The sequence below is a fragment of the Amphiprion ocellaris genome, chromosome 16 (genome assembly GCF_022539595.1).
Source record: "Amphiprion ocellaris isolate individual 3 ecotype Okinawa chromosome 16, ASM2253959v1, whole genome shotgun sequence".
Classification (NCBI taxonomy): domain Eukaryota; kingdom Metazoa; phylum Chordata; class Actinopteri; family Pomacentridae; genus Amphiprion; species Amphiprion ocellaris.
Window position 1 is genome coordinate 6,429,362 of NC_072781.1, and position 21,057 is coordinate 6,450,418.

The following is a 21,057-nucleotide window of genomic DNA, read 5'->3' on the forward strand; positions in this document are numbered from 1 at the left end:
ACAGTAAGATATAAAATGTATGGACATGCGTAGGGGGTAATAGTTAATAAGTTAAATTTCATTATACTTATTTCTGACAATTTTCTGACTATTAATAAATCATACAAGGGGCCAGACTTCATGGGATTGATTTTTTAAAAAAATGTGTGTTTGTTTTTTTGCATTGTATGATAAACTTAGTCAGAAATCAGCAATAACCTCACGGTGAATTGTCACTGCCAAGGCCCACAAGGCATCTCAAGGACACTCTGGAAAAAAAGTGCACAACTTTGAAGTCCCTCTCGCATCTGATGACTTACATGATAAGAAATTTTCAAGGACACAAAGACAAGAACAGAAACAACTGTACTGCGAAATCATTGCATTTTTATTTTTTTTATTTTTAGGTAGATTTTTTTTTTAAAGACGTCTGAAACATTTGTGGTGGCATCATTGCTGCTATAGCCTCTAAAAGACCTTGAATAACCAAAGTGCTAGAATAGTTACAGTTCAATGGCTTCACTCTGTTAGTAAGAATCAAACATCAAAAAATCTGCTCAGGTGAAAACACATATCAAACAAAATTGACAAAAAATTGATAGTTCAACCATATCAAAGGATCCTCTACCCCCTGATTGACATAGTAAGTATAAGGGGATGTGGTACAGCACCCTACCTGGCTTCCTTTAAACCCCCCTTCCCCCCAATAAAGAAAATAAAAGTTACATAGTTTTCATGTCCACAGCATAGACATCAGCATACTGAGCCATCGCACCAGTAGAACACCACACTTGAACTACATGGGCATCTAATGAAAACCAATACAAAGATAATTCCTAATGTAATGTAAAAGTAAAATTTCGTCAGTGAGCTAGTGAAAACAAATCTATTCGACACTGCATATACAGACTCTCAAGCCTAAAGAGATCACACAGTTTCAGAGTAAAACACAATTTATTTAATGCTTAAATAATTGTTTTTGACCATCCAGTGTTTTGTCATACAATATGCTATTTAGAGCTACAATCAAATAATGTCTTTATGTGTCCTTAATGTGAGTAAGTTTTTAAATTAAGGAAATACTTCACCAAAATATCCAAAGTGAAATGCCCCAGTTTTCCTTTAATACCACAGCAGCCGTTAGAAAACCAAATTGGAACACTGCTAAAATGATTACAAACAGTCTAACAGTGTACAGAGACTCCTACACCTTATAGCCAATACGTACAATACAATTATAATTTTACAGCGAGCCAGCCTACTAGCATTTACATTCAGATTAACTCGTTCCTGTAGCAGAAGCTGCCCTCCAGTTTAACACAGACAGACAAGACATCACATCCTCAAGAAGCTATAGAACTTTTTTCATCCTCACCCCCAACATGATAAATGCTTTTATGGTATCCTTTTTCAATTTAAAATATAAAATCGGTGACAAATGTTAGGGCTATATGTGTACAGAGATAAAGGGTTTTTTTATTTGTCACTTGAATACAGTGTTTGCAAACTTGTAAAAATTGTACTTAAAATAATGTGAAGAGCATGCATGAAAATATGAGTACTCTGAAAGGCTGCTTTTTTTTGCAGGATTAGATCCATTCCCACTTTGGGAATTACTGAAATTTGATTTTTCTGGAAATTTCCTCTGTTAAAATCAAACCAGCATTTTCATGTACAAACATTATACCTGCTCTAATAATTAATTATACAAGAACCTGTGAAGATACACTCAAATCTTTAAACTCAGTAAATTTTCGAAAGCACTTGAAAAGGTCACTCTCCTCAGTGCGCTATCAACCAGTAACTTACCCCTCCCCCCCTTTTTTAAAGAATTATACACATTGTAATTTTATATACAGAAAAAAGCTTTTGTGTTAGTTTAAGTTTTAAAAAGGAAGGAAAAAAAATCCCAAACAATTTACATCCTGACAACAATGGGTTCAAGAAAAAACTATAAGGCGAGTGTTGAAGTTGGATCAGAAGTGTTCCATTAGATTTTTTTTGTGTGTTATTGTGTTGACTTCATTCTTTCCACCCACCGTGGTGATTGAGCTCTTGTGCCATCTTTGGTCACAGTTGCATCTGTGTGGTTTGTCAGTAACGGAGTCTTTGTTTGTTTTTCACAACAAAACGATGCTCCTTCAGAAAGCTCTCACGACACCAGTGGACCGATGGCACGTATCGTTTCACACAAAACAGGAAGCAGAATCATTGTCCACTGGTCGACCACAGTCAGAAAGTGAGAACCTCCCGGTCTTTCTTTGATTGACAGGGAGTGAGTTTTTCATGCTCATGCGTAAGTCAGAAGGGTTGACTCCTCTCAAAACCATTTATTTGAAGCAGATAGTTGCAGACTGGACCTTTGCCTTAAGTCTTCACACTGGAACTCTCCAGCCTTCTGAACACTTGTTCCCAGGAAACAGCAAACCCGGCTCCTCTACATCTGCAAGACACAGAACAGCACATCACACATTGCAGCACATTTACTGTAACACTTGGCAAGAATATAATTGACAGAACATGTCCAAATTAATGAGAAAATTCAATTAAGGTAAACATTATCTGCAATTACATCGTACTACACATTCAAATGCACTCTTAAACACATCAATGTTAATACTAATATACAAGAAAAGCGCTCAGAGAGCGCAGTACTCCGCCAAGGCTGTTCATTCCTCCATATGGCATTGTCAGAAATGCAGCATATTATTGTAGAAATGCAGCATTTTTTATTACTTTTCGATGATCAGAAATCACGGCAACATAGAATGTATCCATTTAATATAGATGTACCCATAAGATGCTCCTTACGTGGAGCACAGACGTGTGATATGCATGTGTACGTTATGCACGGAAACCGAATCGCGTGACTTAAATATGTAGCGGGCGGTGGCAATTGATGGGATTCGGAAACAGCCCCATAATTTAAACACTGTTCCTTGTATCATTTCTGATAAGTCCGCAGCGGTGGATTTGTAGTTGGATCACTGACGTAGCATTCACTTGTGGTCATAGTTACAGTGACGCCGTGCTGCTATCTCACAACGATAGAGAAATATTTAGCTAATCTGTGGATCCAGACTATAAGCCGCATCACTGCCAAAATCTAATCAGGTGGTCCTTGTGCCATTTCTGACCTTCCCTGAAAATGTCGTCCAAATCCATTAGTTAGTTTTTGAGTAATGTTGCGCACAGACAGACAGACAAACGTATGCCAATTTTCACATAACTAAAGAGTAATAAAGGCTCAACATGCCATCTACTGCTTTAAAATACCCTCAACATTACAAATCCAGTGCTGACACAGAGTCAACCAATTGGGATTTATCCACGTCATTAAATTTGCAAGTTAACACGCTCTTGTCAGAGGTAGGCGGCCTGCATCCTTCAGCCTCTGCCCTTGTGTGGGAGCCTGTTAAACTTAGGCTTACCTTCATAAACATGCTGATTTCACACTCATTCATAGGAGTTTGCACACTTTTTTGCTAACTGTCTACTTAGTATTTTTCAGTTTTGACAAAATGGTGTCAGACTGGTGCTTTTGACATCTGGACTACATTCTTTAGACACTCGTGCTTCTGCAAAGGTGTCCAATGTAACCCCATGTACCACCATTGCATTAATGCTCACGTCAGGGGATTCTGAAGGAATGATTCCTCCACCTCAGAAGAAGCTGCTGTGGCACAGGCACTCTCTTTTTATATTCAAGATTCAAGAGTTGTTATTTGTTGCATGCTCATACAGTCGTGAAATGCAAGATCATATCTTCCCACTGTCAACATTTTTGTATTTTCCAACATTATTCAGCAGTGGTTAGCAGTGTCACGGAAAGAAGATTCTGGATTCGAACCTGCTATCCATCTAAGGGAGTTTATATGTGGACTTGACATGATATTGTTGCTTCTAAGTTTGTCATGGATGTGAATGTGAGATTGCATGGTTGTCCTTCTCTTTGTGTTAGTCATGCGAAGAACAAGCAGCATGTTCAGGTTGTACCCCGCCTCTCGTCTAATGTCATCCAGGATGAGCTCCAGCCTCCTGCCATCCTCTTTAGAAACAAGGTGGGAATAGCTCATGGATGGATTGAAAATTGTGTAGTGGGTGGAGTTAGGCTCACAGCTGGGGGTGAACCTTAAATTTAATTCAAAGGATGTAACCTTTTTCTCATTAAAGAACATTTTCCCCACATGAGCACACTCTTAAAAGGTTAAGAAAAAAAAATCACGATCTTCCATTCCTTAGTATGACTACATGTTAATAAGACACGGTGGTCCGTGGGTTGTTATGGTGACCTCCGTTACCATAGAAACTCTTTGCCAGACTTCACAGCAGTGCCATCTCATTTCTAAGTCAGTTTTGTACAGATGGAATGATTCACTGCAAACATAACATAAGGGTGAGCAGCAGTAGGGATTAACAGTCTGGCCAGTGGGATAACAAAGTCTTTTTGGATGCTACAATGCTGTTGTAGGTCAGGGATTTAGTGGACAAAAACAGGCATGGAGGGTATCAGCGGGGCAATATAATGCTGAGGTGTGTACCGCCCACCAGCTATGTTCCCTTTGTAACCGTTCGCTATTCACACACACTCTGGGAGCACAGAGGGCAGAAATGTTGCCAGTGGATAACTCAGCTCAGACCAGTCAGCTGTTTGCACGGAGTCTGAGTGACAGTGAGACGGAGCAAATATCTGATTTAAGGAACAGTTTGATGTTTTTTATACTTTCCTGCTGAGAGTAAAACAAGAAGGTCAATAGCACTCTCGTGTACAGTGCCATGTACAAGTTTTTAGCACTTAGAGGTTTGGATTATTGTCCATCACACAGTCCAGTGAGGGAGGTGTTGAAAAACTGTGCACCGAAAATTTGTGCTGGTTTGACAGCAAAAAGTCATCCTACCAAACGCTGATTTGATTGAGCATTTTTTTCTGTTTACTGCACTTGCTAAATAAGAAATATGCATGTCAATGTTCCTTAAAGCACCCACACTTTACTTTAAATGCCTAAAATGAGTGCCCGTGTACTGTATGTGTATCAGTTAAAATCTCTAAAACCCAGTAATTACCTCATTGCACATTCATTATTGAATGCATGCACAAATACAAACAAGCTTTTTCAGCTTTAGGTGGAGTTTCATGTGCTTCAACAACTGTCTGTTCGACTGCACAGCACTTCTTCGCAGCATATCTGCTGGTTGCCTAGCAACCGTACTGTGATGTCACGACTCTGGGAAGTCACTGCGCACTGATATTGTTTGTCAAGAAGCTAATACGTTACATAACTCCCACTAAAACCACAATATGTAATTGTGACATTATTGTTTAGGTATGAGACAAACATAAGAGGGCAATAATGCACAGATACATACTCAACATTACATGTACACAAGGACAACAAAAACAGGGGAACTATACTGAGTGTGTTGCAGTAAAAACATTAAGTTGCTGTACCTGGTAGAGCACAACCATCCCTATGAGTGATGCTTTTTATCCCCTGATCTTCTGTCATCCTTTCGCCTGCTATTTCTTGGCCCGTCTCCTTTCTAAAAAAAACAAAAAAAAAACAAAACACAAACACACATAGAATTACAATTAGTATTCCAATCTTCTAATAGGACAAAAACTAATTGCAACCCACTGCAAACCTGAAACAGCAAACAAAAAAAGAAGAAAAGACAACTCCACACACTGCAGAAACATTTATTAATTCACAGTCTGAAAGTGGTGAAAGGTAGTAGTAGCTTCAATGTAGGAAATATAATTAGGCCCCAAACCACACACCAACTGGAAACCTAGATGAAGAAAAACTACGCTGTTATGAAATGAGTTAGAAACAAAAGAGGCAGATTGTATTTTCACAGCAGACTCACAGCACTCATTAGTCATAATATTGACTAACTGGTTAAATGCATGAAAAGATCATTACAACCACACAGTCAGGAGCAGCGCAGTCAGCATCCCCTTTGTTATGAAAATACAATAGATACCACACATTGTCACAAACACAGCATGCAAGGTTGCACTTCGTATGGCTGCATGTTATTGTATTTTCCCCCAGAATACAGATAATGAGGCCAGTTTTCCTGAATCACTTAACCCAGTGTTTGACAATAATCCACCTTTACAGTCAGAGGAAAAAATATGTTAATCTCACTGATATTTCATTTGACTTAAAGCTGCACTCAACCAGAAGTTAGATGCAACTTTAAAGTCTTTAACACATCAATGGCACTTCTTAACCTCTTTAAGCTTGATTTCTCTCATAATAACCCCTCTTAATGTTCTTTAAAGTTAGGAAAAGCATTTCATTAACTTCAGGTCTCACAAGATTAATATGAGACATAATGCTCTGTTTTTCAGCCCTATCATGTGATTTAAACTTATAAGATAGGTATTTTTCATACATAGTTCAAAGTCTTGTGCAGCTTTAAGACAAACTGTTATATCAGCTGTTCCTCCGATTATGTTTTCCATGTGAAGTAGACTTTGCAGAAACCCAGTCTAAGTGTATCTTCATGCCAACCTTGGACCAATCCTCATGGAGAATGGGGCTACGTGGAAGGTTTCTGTGCCAACTTCCTTGGTTGTCTGGTGTGGGAGTAGACACTCGACGAATGACTTTCCTGATCACCTGTCCAACGCAGAAGGAGGTCGACAAAGGGAGAAAAGAGCTGATGTGTTAGCAGTTATAGAAACATTATGCAACTCTCTTTGTGACAGGTTTTTACTTCAGAGCTGAATGGGAAAAGGGAATGAAGTTCTACTTTACTTTTCTACTGATGAGGTTACCATCGTGGTCCATATAGTGTTCCTCTGTCATAGTCTCGCCTGGGATATTCCTCGCTTCTTCTCCCTGTAAGTGTTTGTGGTTAGCACATGAATATTTGACTTGCTGGTGGCTTCAAGCATGAAAGAAAACAACCCTTCACCATCACCACACTGAAACAAAAACCTCAGGAGAGAAAAACATTCATGTTAGAAAAAGGCTGGGTTAGTCTTCAACCAAGTCCACGTACAAAAACATATTTCTGCACACAAATATCCACACACACGACGAGAATGAAGCTACTAAGACACCAAGCAAGACTACGACGATGCACACCAGGCCGACCGCTCTAAATGAAACCAAACCACACCACAAGTCCAGCTTCTGCTCCGGGCTTTCAGGCTACCTTTAAAATGAGACGACGTCTGAAGATTCTGGTGGTTACAGTCTGTTCTTCCTCTGAACCAGATTCTACACTAACACACTGTTGATGAAGGTATTATAAAATGATTAGTCAGTCACAAATAATTAGGTAGTTGGTACATTTGTAGTCGATGTTCTTTCTGCGCTTCAAGTCCATGTTTGCCGTATCAAAAAAAGAGAAACCTGGAATAACACTGGAGTTTATGTTTCTTTAGCTCAGTGTAAATCTTCATGCTTCCCGAGTGCGAACAACAGATAAAAAGAGGATTACACTGAACGCTCTAGGATCTTTTATGTGGCTCTGCTCATTTGTATTTTATGCAACAGTACCTGGACTTTTTTCTCCGACACCAGTGCTCCATCCTCCTTTCTGCCGTTTGATGATTCTGATGAGGCGTCCTGAGGTGAGTGCTTTGAGTTGTCGCCGTTCTGTCGGGACCTCCCTGATTCTCCCCTTGACGAGGAAGTGATGGAGTCGCTAGAGTTCTCTTGGCTGTTGGGTAAGAAATACAGAATAAGTATTTCTACTAGGAGGATAATGTTAAGACCTGAAATGTAAATTATCTGAAGAGATTTAAAAAAAAAAAAAAAAAAAAAAAAAAAAAAAGATGTACTCTAGATTTCAAATTCATGTTGGAAAACTGTTCTGGGACACTTAATATATACATATAATTGTGCAACACTTTTACCTTTCCCGCCTGTCGAGAAGGTCTGAGCTGACACTGCGGCCCGGCGTCGGTGGCTCCACATTGACGCTGGATGAATCACTGTGCCAACCTGAAATTGAACACACGTCTTTTTCTGCCTGTTCATCCTGATCAAGAATCTCCTGAACCCTGGACTCGGTCATCTCTTCGTCCTCCTCCTTCTCCTCTGAGCCTTCTTCTTCTTCTTCTTCCTTCACCTCCTCCAACAAAGATCCTACTGCTTCTTCTGGAATTTCTTTCTCTCCCTCCTCATCCTCCTCATTGGATCCAGACTCACTGGGCTGAAGTTCCCCAAGTGCCTCAACCCAGGCCTGAGGGGAGAGGACAGGGACAGTCTGGTCCTCGGCTGCCAAGTCCCCTTCTGATGTCCCGCAATTATTTCTTTCACTGCCACATAACCCTTCATCCTTAAACTGCAGCCCTGCATCTGTGTCATCCATTCTGTCACCCTGGTGGATCTTTTCCTCACAGTCCCCATCAACTTTTTGACCCTCAGGTGTTTCATCAATACCCTCTTTGACAGTCTCTTCTTCTATTTCATTGCAGCCTTTTTCCACTTCATGCCCAATTTCTGTCAGACTATGCTGCTCTTCTGACAGATTCTGCACATCTTTCACCTCTTGTACCTCACATTCTGCCCCCTTATTTCCATCTTGAATAACGTCATCCAGCTCATTTATCACATCTCTCTCTTCCTCTGCAGACCCTTTCTTCTGTTCCACCAAAATGATGCTATCTTCCTCTGCCAGTTTAAAACTATCTTGTATTATCATCTCACATTTTCTCTCCACGTCTTTAATCAAATCCTGCTCTACCCACTTTTCCACTAATCCATTTCCCTCCGCTAACTCTACTGCAACCATCTCAACAACCTTCTCTATTTTTTCTGTCACTTCCTTTTCACGTCCTGCCAAACCTGCATCCTCTTGTTCCCCATTGAGGGCACCCATCTGCGCTCCTCCATCTCCCATTTGTGCTCTGTCAGGCGATGAAGGGGTTATTGATGACACTGATGACAGTGAAGGGGAAGATGTGGAGTATGCCATGTCGACGTCTAATTCGCACAAGGCGGGGAAAGAGGGTGACTTGGGCCTGTGTGTCGGCTCCATCTCTTGAAAAGACCTGTCTTCCTCCTCACTCAAGAGCAGCTGGTCGTTCAGAGCGATGTGGGGCTTTCTGACCTTAGAAGGAACAGGATCGGGGAGTTCAAAAACCGGGACGGACAGGGCAAGCTCACAGGGTCTGGGGGGGCTCCTAGGGGGGCTGTCCGGCTCTCTGCTACCGGGTTCTATCTCCGGACTCCAGGGCAGGGGCTGGGGCTGGGTGTCAGCCAGCAAAGGGGTGTCTGGTTCTGGGTAATGATGCTGTTGGTGGTGGGCAAGGGAAGGGTTGGGGGTGACGGGGAGTTCGGGCTCCAGGAAGTGGGGGTTGGAGTGCAGTGCAGCGGGGGACCGCAGCTCTGCTAGAATGCTTTGATAATCTGTAGGTGACAGGATGACAAATGTAGAGACATACACGCAGCGAAAGCATGCCACAAAAGAATATAACACACCAACCTGAAACACGTACACCATGTGACATGGACAATGGCACAGAGGCTGAAATGTAAAGCATGTAGCCAGCCAACCACTAGCTTTGATAACGATATGATAAGAGCTACTGTATAATGGCAGTATGTCAAATCAATATCAAACATATGCACTAAAATGTAATAAAAGCATATATTTTATAGAATTTCTTGAAAATGCCATTTTTAAAACTAAGTATTCAACAAAAATTATCAAACATATATAAGGAAGTATATTCAAATTGACAGTAATCATAAAAGCAATGTTTGACAGTCTGGCAGAAGTTTTAATTTAGCGTTAATTTAGTGGTTTTGGTGAAGTAAGACATTGAGAGTGGGACACGTTAGTGACATAAGGCCAGATAAATCATAGTGTGGGATGTTATGACATTTTAACATTTGCCAGAGTGTTTGCTTACATGCTGACATGAGATAGATGACGAATGAGAGATATGAGAAGGAAGAGGAAAGATAAAGGACAAAGCACACTAAATGTATATTTCCACTTTAGAAGGGTCGATGCGAGATTGAGTGGGAGGTGGAGTAACTACGGGTGCACAAGTACACTGGCAAGCAGGACAGGGAGAAAGGGAGCGCAGAGGAGGGGATGAAGGACTGGGGCTAGGACAACGGGATCCTGAGGGAGAGACGGGAGGGAGAGTAGACAAGGAGAGAGGGGAGACAGGACGGGAGGAGGAGGAGGCCAGCTGGGCCAGTAAAGACTCTTTGCTTGGAGAGGCGGTGAGAGAAGGGGAGGTCATGCCTGGGGGTGAGGAGATGATGGGTTCAGATAGGTTGGGGGCAACAGAGGCGGGTCTGAGGTCGTTGGGTGCCGTTTCAGGTTTGAGGGGAGCATCAGCATGACAGGACAAGTCAGAGGTAGATCCGGATAATGTAACAGACGAGGTGATTGGTTCTGCTTGGATTGGTGTTGGTGTGGGTGAGGCTGGGGCAGAGGTGGGAGAAGGTGGGACAGAAGTAACTGGAGAAGGAATGGGCGATGGAGTAGGCGAGCAAGGCAAAGGTGAGGTGATGAGGGGGATTGGGGAGGACAAGCGGGGCGAGAAAGGGAAGGAAGGGGATTGACGAGGGTCAGCAGAGGGACACTGAGAGTTGGGGCATGGGGAAAGAGGGGAGAGGAAGTTGAACTGTGACGGTTCAAATGTTGCTAAAGGTGCCAAGTCTTTGAGCATGATGGAGGACTCATAACTTGGAGAGCGGCGCGGGGGAAAGGGGCTGCAGTGAAGTGCTGTAGTGGGAGTGAGGGGAGTGAGGGGAGTGGGTGGAGGTGTTGGGGTAGGCGGTAGAAAGAAGGGACTGGGTGTCTGCAGGATGAAAGCTGCCTGAGTGCTTCTGGGAGTTAAGGGGATAATTACGCAGACTATGGAAGAGGAATAAGGCATGCACAGGAGATAAAAAAGAAACAAAAAGTGACTTGGAGAAAGAGGAACAAAAGAATACATAATAAAAAAAACTTCATAATGATGTGAAACATGCTTGCACAACAAGAGGATGAATGAATATTATGGATGGACAAGGAGTGGGTAAAAATCACCAACACATGACTCTTATTTTGTTAAGAGTTGTTATGTGCTGTTATCAGCAGCGGATTCTGCTGTGGGGAGGTGATGGGAGGCAGGAGGAAGAGGAGGAGGAATCAGTCTGGTTTCACAGAGGAAGAGATGCTCTCATCTATCCAAGGAAGGCTCAGAGGAACTGGAGGAGAACTAGGAGAACTAAACTAAATTAACAGAGGAAAGCAAACGCTACAGGGTTATATAATTTCTACTTAAGTCACATATAATTGAAAAAACATTTAAAGCAATATGTAGTAGTATGCAGCATGCACTTAGAATGGGATTTTAACAGTTAATATTGCTCATTTGTGACAACTGGGTAGTTTATTGGACTTGACTGAGACAAAAATGATGGTTAATTCCACTGAAGCCAATTGAAAAAAATGTGTTTCAGTTAAAGTGAAAAGCAAAGGATAGAAATGTATCATTATCTGAGTTGCAAATATACTTTGGAAGCACAGAAATCAGAAATGCCGTTGGGTAACAGTGGAAACCAGTTGTCCAAACAAAGTCCAAATCTGACTATAAGTCAACTAGGATTTGCACTAGGGTGACACATAAGTGATCCATGCATTTGCACAACGAAAGAGGTAGCAGGAAGAGGTAAGAGGTCAGCTAGAATGAGCTAAACTTTACCATCAGCCTGATCCCGGAAAACAGCGTTATCATCGGCAAAACATCTTGTGCCTGAAATGTTACCATAGTCAAATATCGGGCCCTCCAGCAAAGTCACAATATCCATCCGATTGACTTTGGTCAGCACTGTAGTTAAGGCATCCGCTGTGGAAGAGATGATAAAAGTGAGTGACCTTAAGAGCAACGAAGGAAGGAATGTAAATCTGAGCAAAAGTGAGTATTCCAGTGTTTTACTAATTAGAACAAAATACATTTCCGAAATTTAACAGCCTAGAAAGGAGACAACGGATGACACTTGATGATGCACTTTAAGCCTGAAGTCAACAGCAGAATGACTAAGAAAGAAAATATAAAACGTAAGAGAAGAGAATAGAGAGAAATGTAAGATTTTAAGATATAAAAATAGCCTTACTTGTGGCGTTCTTCCCTTCCCGACTGACCCATTTCTTAAGGAGCATGAAGCTCTGTGCTGTCAGAGAGTTGGGGTTCTCTAGTCTTATGTGGTTGATCTCATCCACTGTGAAGTTCATCTCCCGAGCCAGCTCTGTGATGGGACGATAACATCATCTCTAACATAAATATTCAAACTTAAAATATTTGATTGTCCCTCATTTTATTTATAGTCCAAACACACAAATTACAGATGATGAAATACGATACAAATTTCACAATTATTAAAATCCTGCGAATAATAAAACAGCTTACAGCTTCAGTTACTACATTTAATTTGAATGCTTTCGTCTTTTTTTGATCTTTTGAAATGATTTTCAGCCTCTCATTACACTGATATATTAAGACATCATACAGTAGAGAATTTGTAGGACATTCAGCTAGCCTGAAGTTGGCAGTAAATAATACTGGTTTGAGATTGACAGAGGCTCAGAAAGAAAGTAGGTAACTGAGAGACAGAAAAGGAGCAATATTGTATAATCCTCACCTGTCCAGCTGAGTCCCAGGTGATCGGCAACGATAGCCATGCGCAAGTCTGTTCTCTCACAAGGACTCTGCGGACCTGAGGAGATAGAGGACAAGAATCCATTAATACGTTTCATTCTTATTCCTCTATAAACTAATGTAATAGAAAAATAAATATGTATAATCTTCCTTTTCTGGCCACTTATTCATCAGACTCAACAACATTAATCATAGCTGTGTTGAAAATATTCATATTACAATGCTTAACAGATTACTGTAATCTAGCTTTTTGCAGTTATTTCCCAACAATGGCAAGAAAAGGACATTTCATACGAGAGACATTATGGGCAACTTAAATATGTCCATAGAGTAAGTGGTGCTCTGTGACTGTTTGTGGTATGTATCCTCTAGGCAGGCAGTAACTGTCATGAGAACCACACAAAACAAAGCATAACATGACTCTCAACGACAGACTCATAGTTCTACAGATCTAGGGTGGAAAGATCTATGTTAGAATCTACAATGTCAACATGCGAAGACGCTTTTGTGTGTTCTTTGCCAACACTAGTTAGTTAAAATGACAATTGCATGAACAGTTCTAGTAAGAACAAACTACCACAATAACTCAGTAACCAGCCTGCACAGACAGACAGACAGACAGACCAGGGAGTTGTCAAACAATCGACTGGTTGTGCCAGTGACCAGTCATTACTACTGGCATGCTCACTCTATTATACAGAAGTTAAACAGGGTTGGAAGAAGGGAACAGAGGAAAGAGAATCTTGCAACACGGACAATACAGTACACAGTACATCAATGACAAAAAAGAAATTTAAATGACAGCTACTGTTCTGAAGAGAATATGTAAACACGCCACAGGCATTCCAATCAATCCATTAAACGATCACAACGATGTCATGCAACTAAAAGTGAAATATATATAAATATATAGATGTATTTTAACATAGTGTGAAAGTTTTACAAACTAGGCTTGATCTCCGCGATGGGAGGCGTTCGAGACCCTGTGAGTCCCTGACTGCCCTCCTTCCCACCAGTCCGCCTACTCCTCCTGCTCCTCTCACTGCCGGAGGCCCTGTCCGTCGTCGCCACCTTTGCCCTTACGGACGCGGCCCCGGCCTCAGCCCTCGAACCTCTACCAGACCTGGATGAGCGGGAGGGCTGGGAGGGCTGGGAAGGCTGGGAGGCGTCCGACAGAGAGGTGCTCCGGGAGGTGCTGTCTTCCTCCGACTGCTCTGTCTGCGTCTTTTTCTCCTCGTCTGACAGGCGGTCCACCAACTTTAGCGTCTCCCCGCTAATGCCTTTAAAGTATTCGATGGTGCGCTTACAAAGTTCACTAGCGTTCTCCTGCCTGTCCTGTCTACTTGCTCCTTCACTTGTCACATTGCTGACCTGATGTCTGTCCTTCAGTGGTAGTCTTGAGGGCAACTGTATGGCTGCTCTCTCTGAGTCCGAAATCCTCATTGGCTGTGAGGAAACCCGAATTGAAACAAGTGAGCTAGCTGCAGCAGCAGGGCTGCTCTTTTTAACATCTTTGATTGGTATCCTAGACCTGGGCTCTACTTTGGCTATGGCTGGCTCTCCTCTTTTCCTCACCTCAACCTTCACTGCTTGTTTGGGCTTCTGTTTGCCTATGGCTGTTCCCTGTGTGTGAAATGACCATCCTGATGCTTTAACTGGAAGTCTTGACCTATGCTGCTTCACTTCATTTTCTTTAGCAGTTTCATTTTTCTGCTCCTGTGCTTGGCTGCTGTTGTGTACTTCCACTCGCTCTTCTAAATCTCTACAGCACAATGTTTCTATCCTGCTAGCTTTCTGAAGGGTGGGCTCAGAGGAGGACTGCAAATTAAACACCACACTACCACATTGAATGTAATTGGCCTGAACACTGGAGGACTCAAGGTTATTGTTGTTGTTGCAGTTTTCAGAAGGATAATCTCTTCTTTCTAACCTGGGCTCAGTGTGACTGCTAGACTGGTTCTCTGTACATTGGCCCTCTATGCTAATATATTCTGGCACCATCTGACCTTCTGACATCTCAGTTTTACAATCGGTGAGATCCCCTGAGTCTTTTTTCACAGTTATAGAGGCAGCTATGCCCATCTTAATAGGAGTACGTAATTTGGAATCAACCTTAGAGGCTGTGATTGTGCACGAGGAGGCGGTCTCAGCTATGGCTTCACAGGCGGGGGCATCGGTACCAGCATAGCAAGTGTCACTGCCAGGCTGTGCAGGGCTGCATTTTGTTGTAGTTGCTGCTGGTGTTGTTGGTGTAGTGCTGCTGTCTATGGTAGTATCTATAACTTTCACCTTCCCATCTACTGTGGCCCTCTCCCCTGTTTTTGACTGAGAGGAAAGTACCCCCAGGATCTTGCCCCCTCGCCCCTTTTCCCCTGTTTTAGGGTCAGAGGAATGCTCACCAATCTGGAAAAACTGAAGCCTCTCTTCAACAAAGTCCCGCTTGCTCATGTCAATAGCACCACTGCGGGTCATCTCAAACATCTTCCCTTCGTGGAAAGGGAAGGGGTTAGGCTCACTAGTCGGTGTGCTCTCATCAGTTGGTGTTCGAGCAGGGGTTGTGTCAGGTGTTGTAGCCTGTGATTTGTCCTCCACCGATAAACCAAAGGGCTTGGGGTCGTCCTCTTTTGATTTGGACTCATAAACCCCGTCATTATCAGCCCCTTTTGTGGACCAGGGGTCAAAGTCCAGACCTTTGGTGGCAACAGTTTTAAAGGTTGAATTCAGCTCCTCTTCAAGTTGGTAGCCAAAGTAGTTATCTCCAAAGCCCTGTCTATCTGGATGTCTTCCTTCGAGGGTATAATCTTTTTCATCTCCACTACTTTTTGCTGAAGATGTGCTGGTTTTAGTCTTTCCATTATCCCCACCCTCATCACATTTCTCTTCCTCTATCACCTCAAGCTTGGACTGACTAAATGAGCGGTCAGTTGTTTTTCCATCATTAGAAAGACTAGATGTTTTAGGGTCCTCGCTCAGTCCATCGTCCTCATCCTGAAGGTCATACCCATCTAAAGAGTCTATTTCAGTTGCATCTGTGTCATGGGAGAACTCAGCTGTGGTTGCTATGGAGCAGTCAGTGATAGACTGATCATTGCCATTTTGTTCAAAGTCAGCATCCTCCCCCTTTACAACACCATTGACTCCAGACTCCTTATTATTTCCATTTTTTTCTGATCTTTTGGGTTTTGATCGTTTCTCTCCTTCTTCTTTCATTTTGAAGGTGTACTTTTTGATAGGGATGGGATGGAAGACAGACTCATCATCACTAGAGTCACTGTTATCAGCTCCAGGGGGAATAGGGGATGGAGGCTGGACCCTGATGATTGGCTCAGCTAAGAGGTGCCTATCATGCTCCTCTTGGAGGTTCACCTCCATCATTTCTGTCTCTGCCTCAGATGAAGCACATGAACCCCTTTTCTCAGGGTCGGACTGCTCGGCTTCTAAAGGAGGAGGAGGTGGAAACTCTATATAAGCCACTCTTTTGTCCCTTGACCTCTGTCTCTCTCCATCCTGTTTTTTACTGTGAGTCTCTGGGGAAGCTGGCTTAGCTTTTTCCTTTGAGGGCTCTTTGTAGATAAAGGTCTTCCCTTCTTCCTCCTCAGACTCCTCAGGGATAGGACTTGGCATGCCAGGCATGAAGCCTATCACGGAGTCTGGTGTTCTGGAGGTCAGACTCACTTCCTCTGAACTAGGGGTCTCAGGGGTAACAGGACTTTTCCCAGAGCTATCCATGAATGTCACTTGTTCTAGAGTGTCATCTTCCGGACTTCCTTGAGGAGACGGAGACTGCTTTTGTTTGACAGTGTAAAATGCACCTCTAGTCTCATGCACTGTCCTACTCTCATGGCTTACTATCTTCTTGTATGTTCCCAGCTGCCCCGACGCTGTTTCTTTCTCATACTGCTTCCCTACTTGAATGCTTACATACACAGGTAATGGTTTAATATCTTTGAAACCCTCAGTGACAACTACAGGAGTTACTTGATCCAAATACTCTACTTGGTCACTATCAATACCGTTACATACTACATTTGACAGGCTACCCTCTGATGAGTCTGTGGATTTTCCTCCAGATGATCCACGAACAGACTTGTTGGAATCAGAGCTACTGTGTAAGCGATTTCTAGCTAAAGTAGGTATATGAGACCCTGCCCTGTCATGTGTTTCAACAGAGGAATCTAATTTTAAAGAGCTGGATTTGTGATTTTCTGAGAAATCAGACGACTTTCTTACAGGAATTTGCGATTCCGAGTTTTTTTTTAGACTGTCGTTGCTATTTGGATTTTCCCGGACAACAAACTCTGTGTAGATTATTTTCTTAGTTGTTTCTTGTCTTTGGGAATCACTATTACTGCAATCTTTCATAGAATCCTGGATTAAAGAATGAGATAGTTTGGGTGATTGGGGTTTATAGCTGCCGTATCCTTGGCTCTCCCACGTTTTGAATAACCTTTTCTCTTCCTGATCTTTTCCACTGCTCTCATGCTTGGGTGAAAACCTATTTGATTCACTCCTTTGGTTTGCCACATTCTCTGGGGTTTTTGGATTACTTGAACCAGCAAACACCTGATACACAGGTAGTTTACTTTCCTGGAGTTTCCTGATAGGAGGATTAGAATTTTGACCACCCTGAGGACTCCTATCTTGCCTTTGAGCCTCTTGCTCAAACTTTAGCCTCACTGCACTGACTTTGGAGGAAGACATTTGAAATGGTTTAGGGTTTTCACCTGTGCTACCCTGTGATTTACCATCTCCTTGTTTTCTTGGGTCCGAATCACTGTACTGTAGCAATACTCTCCTTTCTGGGCTGCTGGGTAAACTTGCACACTTCCTGTCACTGGAGCCGAACCTGTCTCTAAGCCTTTCTCTGCTCCACTCTTCTCCACTACCTCCACTCCTATACACTGACCTCTCTGGACTGCTGTGTGTTGAACTGGGCCCTGATCGTGATTCTCTAAAGTCAGGTCTGCGAGACTTCTTCTCTGGAGATGAGAGCTCATCATTGAGCTGTTCAGTTTTATCACGAAAGAACTGGGAAACCTCACTTAATTTTTCCTCTGCTTCTTTTACAGTCCTGTCCACTCTGTCCTCATACACAAGCTGCCCTCTGTCTTTACTTTGTGTATCATCTGACACACGCATCCAAACAGATTGCTTTGGGCTACCAGGCTCTGAGGAATATTGCACAAGTGTGAGTTTGTCAAAGTTATCATCAACATTGGCCATTCGTCCAGATTTGTCAAAGACATTTCTCGATGATCTAAAGACATACTCTGTCCTTGGCCCACCTGATCTACCTTCACTGTGACTGCTTCTGTCTGGTGAGTGGAAGCGAGACCTATCTCTCAGATATTCCTCTGTGTCAGAATGAGATTGGTCAAATTTCTCAGAAAGTAACATTTTCTCTGCAAAATTGTAAGACTCTCCTCTAAGCTCTGATGATTCATCCTCATTGTACTCTACAGACTGCTGGCTAAGTAGTTTTAGAGTTTTATAGGAGTCATCTGCCATGAGCTGGGCTGAACTAGGGCGACTGTCTTCCTCCTGGGATAGTGGTGTGTTCACTCTGGGGGAGTCAAGGTATACTGGAAGTGACTCCTCAGGCTCCTCCTCTTCTTGTCTATTGCCTGGGTAGTAGTACATTTCCTTCTCTGCATGGTTTTTTGTCTCTCTGATGATGACCTCTGTTGGTTCTGCTTTATTGCCTTTTTCAATGTGAACCTCAATTATTCTTTCAACTTTAGGTTTGGAGTTAATGTCTTCGAGGACTCTTTGTGATGTTTCCTCATTGCCAGACTTGTGTTCAAACAGTCCTGCCAGCTCTCTTGAAGGATCCTTGCCTGACTGAAAAGCCTTCATTATATCATGCACAGACATAGTTTCCTCACACCTCTCTGATGCTGCTTCTTTTCCAGGTGGTTTGTGGTATACCATTCTGGTGGTGGTAGTGATGTGAGTTTCCTCCTTTACCCTCATTCCTTTTCCCATTGGATCCTCATCAGGACTGACTTTTATTGAATAGCATTTGCTCTGGTCTGGAGTTGATGGAGTTTGATTCTGGTGCCCTTTAGAATCTGAATCAATATATCTCACAGGATGTGCATCCTCCATTGCAGGTTGTTTGTTGTCCTCTGGGGGCTCATAGCTCCTGATGACATGGACAACCTCAGTCCTAGTCTCAGTGATCACTGGTGGAACTGGGATATCCTGAAAAAGGGCTTTGGGACCCATGCCCTCTGCGCTTTGAGGAGCAGAAGGTGTCCTTTCACTCCTGGTCTCAAAGCCACTGTCAGAGAGAGGACTTTTATCTTGTTCATGTGAGATATCATCAGGGGATTCTAGCACAGTGTCTGCTCCAAAAAGTGCATCAGCTACTTTACTGATCTCTTTGTCTGAAGGTGAGGATCGCATGTTTGTTGGAGGCATTTTGAGCTTATGCTCCTGAACTGCTATAGTGGGTTTTAAGACACGTTTCTGCTTCTCCTTGCCCTCTCCTTCTCTTTTGCCCTCATCTGCTTTATGCTTTGTGTCATGCATTTTGGAGAAAGAGCTGCTGCCCACATCATTAGCCAGATAGTCAACCACTTTGGAGAGATTAAAATCTCTATCAGGTATTGTTTTTGATTTGGCTTGAGGAACCACAGTTTCATATCTCGGTGGATAGCTCCAGTTGCTTGGTGGTTGTTCAACTTGTACTTTTGAGAAGTGTATGTCATCCAGTGAACCTCTAGCCAGTGAAACCCTACCATCCTTCACACCATCTTTAGTCAGGATTTCGCTCACTTTTACCAAGTCTTGTTTCACTTTCTCCACAATCCGGTATGGCTCCTCATCCTCCATCTTAGCCTCTTTGGGAGAATCTGACTGAAATCCTTTATTGGCTGTGGAATTTGGGTCTGTCTGCAAAATGGCTGACATTCGTATCAAGTCCTCTTTCATTTCAGCAACATCCTTTAGAATCTCTTGACTGGATGACAGTGGCGATGTGGTGTTCGATTTGAGGCCAGCAGAAAACAGAGGGGCTTTGATAGGGGAAAGAGTTCTGGCAAAGGAAGACTGTAACTGAGCATTCACCTCAGGGGGCACAGTCTTCCTTGGGGACAGAAGAGCAGCAGCTGACTTGGACACTTCGGGTAACTTTTTAAACTGGTGCTCTGGCAGCACATTAATAACAGAGTACACTGGAACAGTCATTGTACTAGACGTTACAGCAGTGGTGATATTAGGAGGAGATCTTAGAGAGGCGTAAAGGGAACTAGAAGCTGACGATCTAATGGACTGATATGAGGACGACGCAGAAGAGGACATGGACTTCAAGGTGCCATAGCCTGCAGAGCAAGAATTGAATGTTTTTTCAACTTCATCAAAGGCTGCATTGACGCTTGTAGTCGCAGCATTGGTGGTTGCTTGTATTCTCTCTTGCAGACTGCTGGTGAGAAGAGATGTCGGGGATGATGAGCGATACTGTGTAGGTGACACAGTTCCATTGATCAGAGCTGCGGCACTTGGAGTAGTGTTGGATTTAAGTGGTGATGAAAGAGAGGAGAACAGGTTTCTTGCAGGGCCAGCGACATCTGAAGCAAAGGAACGTACAGACGAGAGACCAGGGACTGTTTTTATGGGTGAGGAGGAAGATGCTGTGCCACTAGAGCCTCCCATAATGGTCTTGTATGGCAGGGGTGAACTGAACATACTCAGAGAGGATTTTGGAGAGGTTGGCGGGGTCATGCCCATGGATGCTCTCTCAAGAAGAGGACTTCCTCCTCCAGTGACAGTTATAGGGGAGGTCCTCGAAGACAACGCCGCCAATCCTTTCATAGATAAGGGGTCTGGGGCACTTTTCCCTGGTGAAGCCAGGGGACTGGGGGCAACCTGGACAGGGTACTGGGCTTGCTGGACTACAGTTTTTATAGGAGAGGAGATGGTTCTGTAAGATCGGATAGGAGAGGCCATGTCACTAACTGACTTTACAGAAGAGGCAGGTGATCCAGGGATGTTGGTCTTGATGGGGGAGGCAGAGTTGATGGACCAGACAGACTTTAATGGAGAGGCAGAGGGCGTGTTGGATGACGAACTGGAGAGGGAGCCAAACCCAGACTTGGCTTGGCCAGGGACGGCGACAGGAACAGGCGACCACGCCTGATAAGATCTCGTTGAAAAGACAGGTTTGTGAGGGTAGCTAGAAGGCTGTGTTCTCGGCGAGCTTCGATCAGTTGTTTCTTCAACAATAATTTAAACCAAAAGCAATAAGGAGGCCAACATAAAATGTAACATAAAATAACGTGAAATAAAACATAAAAACCAGAAAGAGAAATTTGAGTCAGTCAGAAAGGGCATTAATCACAGCAGCAAGGCAAAATTATACACATGAAATCTAAGAAAGGCCCATATGACAAGTGAGGATGACTAATGACAAAATACACTTGATACAAAATGAAGCTTAGATAAGAACA

At 43.0% G+C, this 21,057-nt stretch overlaps 1 protein-coding gene across 43 annotated transcripts in view; it reads right to left on the minus strand.

The window, feature by feature from the left end:
• Nucleotides 1-346: 346 nt before the first annotated feature.
• The window catches only part of ank3a (ankyrin 3a), a 135,730-nt gene continuing 115,019 nt past the window's right edge, over nucleotides 347-21,057 (minus strand). For 17 of the 43 annotated variants that reach the window (XM_055018639.1, XM_055018647.1, XM_055018652.1 and 14 more), the window contains 11 exons: nucleotides 15,007-20,823; nucleotides 12,591-12,665; nucleotides 12,066-12,197; nucleotides 11,654-11,797; nucleotides 7,856-9,353; nucleotides 7,497-7,659; nucleotides 7,150-7,227; nucleotides 6,747-6,830; nucleotides 6,501-6,608; nucleotides 5,429-5,520; nucleotides 347-2,422 (listed from right to left, as the gene is read on the minus strand). In XM_055018639.1, the coding sequence (XP_054874614.1) occupies nucleotides 5,449-5,520; nucleotides 6,501-6,608; nucleotides 6,747-6,830; nucleotides 7,150-7,227; nucleotides 7,497-7,659; nucleotides 7,856-9,353; nucleotides 11,654-11,797; nucleotides 12,066-12,197; nucleotides 12,591-12,665; nucleotides 15,007-20,823 (8,171 nt within the window). In that variant the 3' untranslated portion in view covers nucleotides 347-2,422; nucleotides 5,429-5,448. Of the gene's footprint in view, nucleotides 2,423-5,428; nucleotides 5,521-6,500; nucleotides 6,609-6,746; nucleotides 6,831-7,149; nucleotides 7,228-7,496; nucleotides 7,660-7,855; nucleotides 9,354-9,822; nucleotides 10,822-11,653; nucleotides 11,798-12,065; nucleotides 12,198-12,590; nucleotides 12,666-13,554; nucleotides 20,824-21,057 lie in introns of those variants that run through there. The other 26 variants (XM_055018624.1, XM_055018623.1, XM_055018630.1 and 23 more) reach the window with 8 other exon arrangements.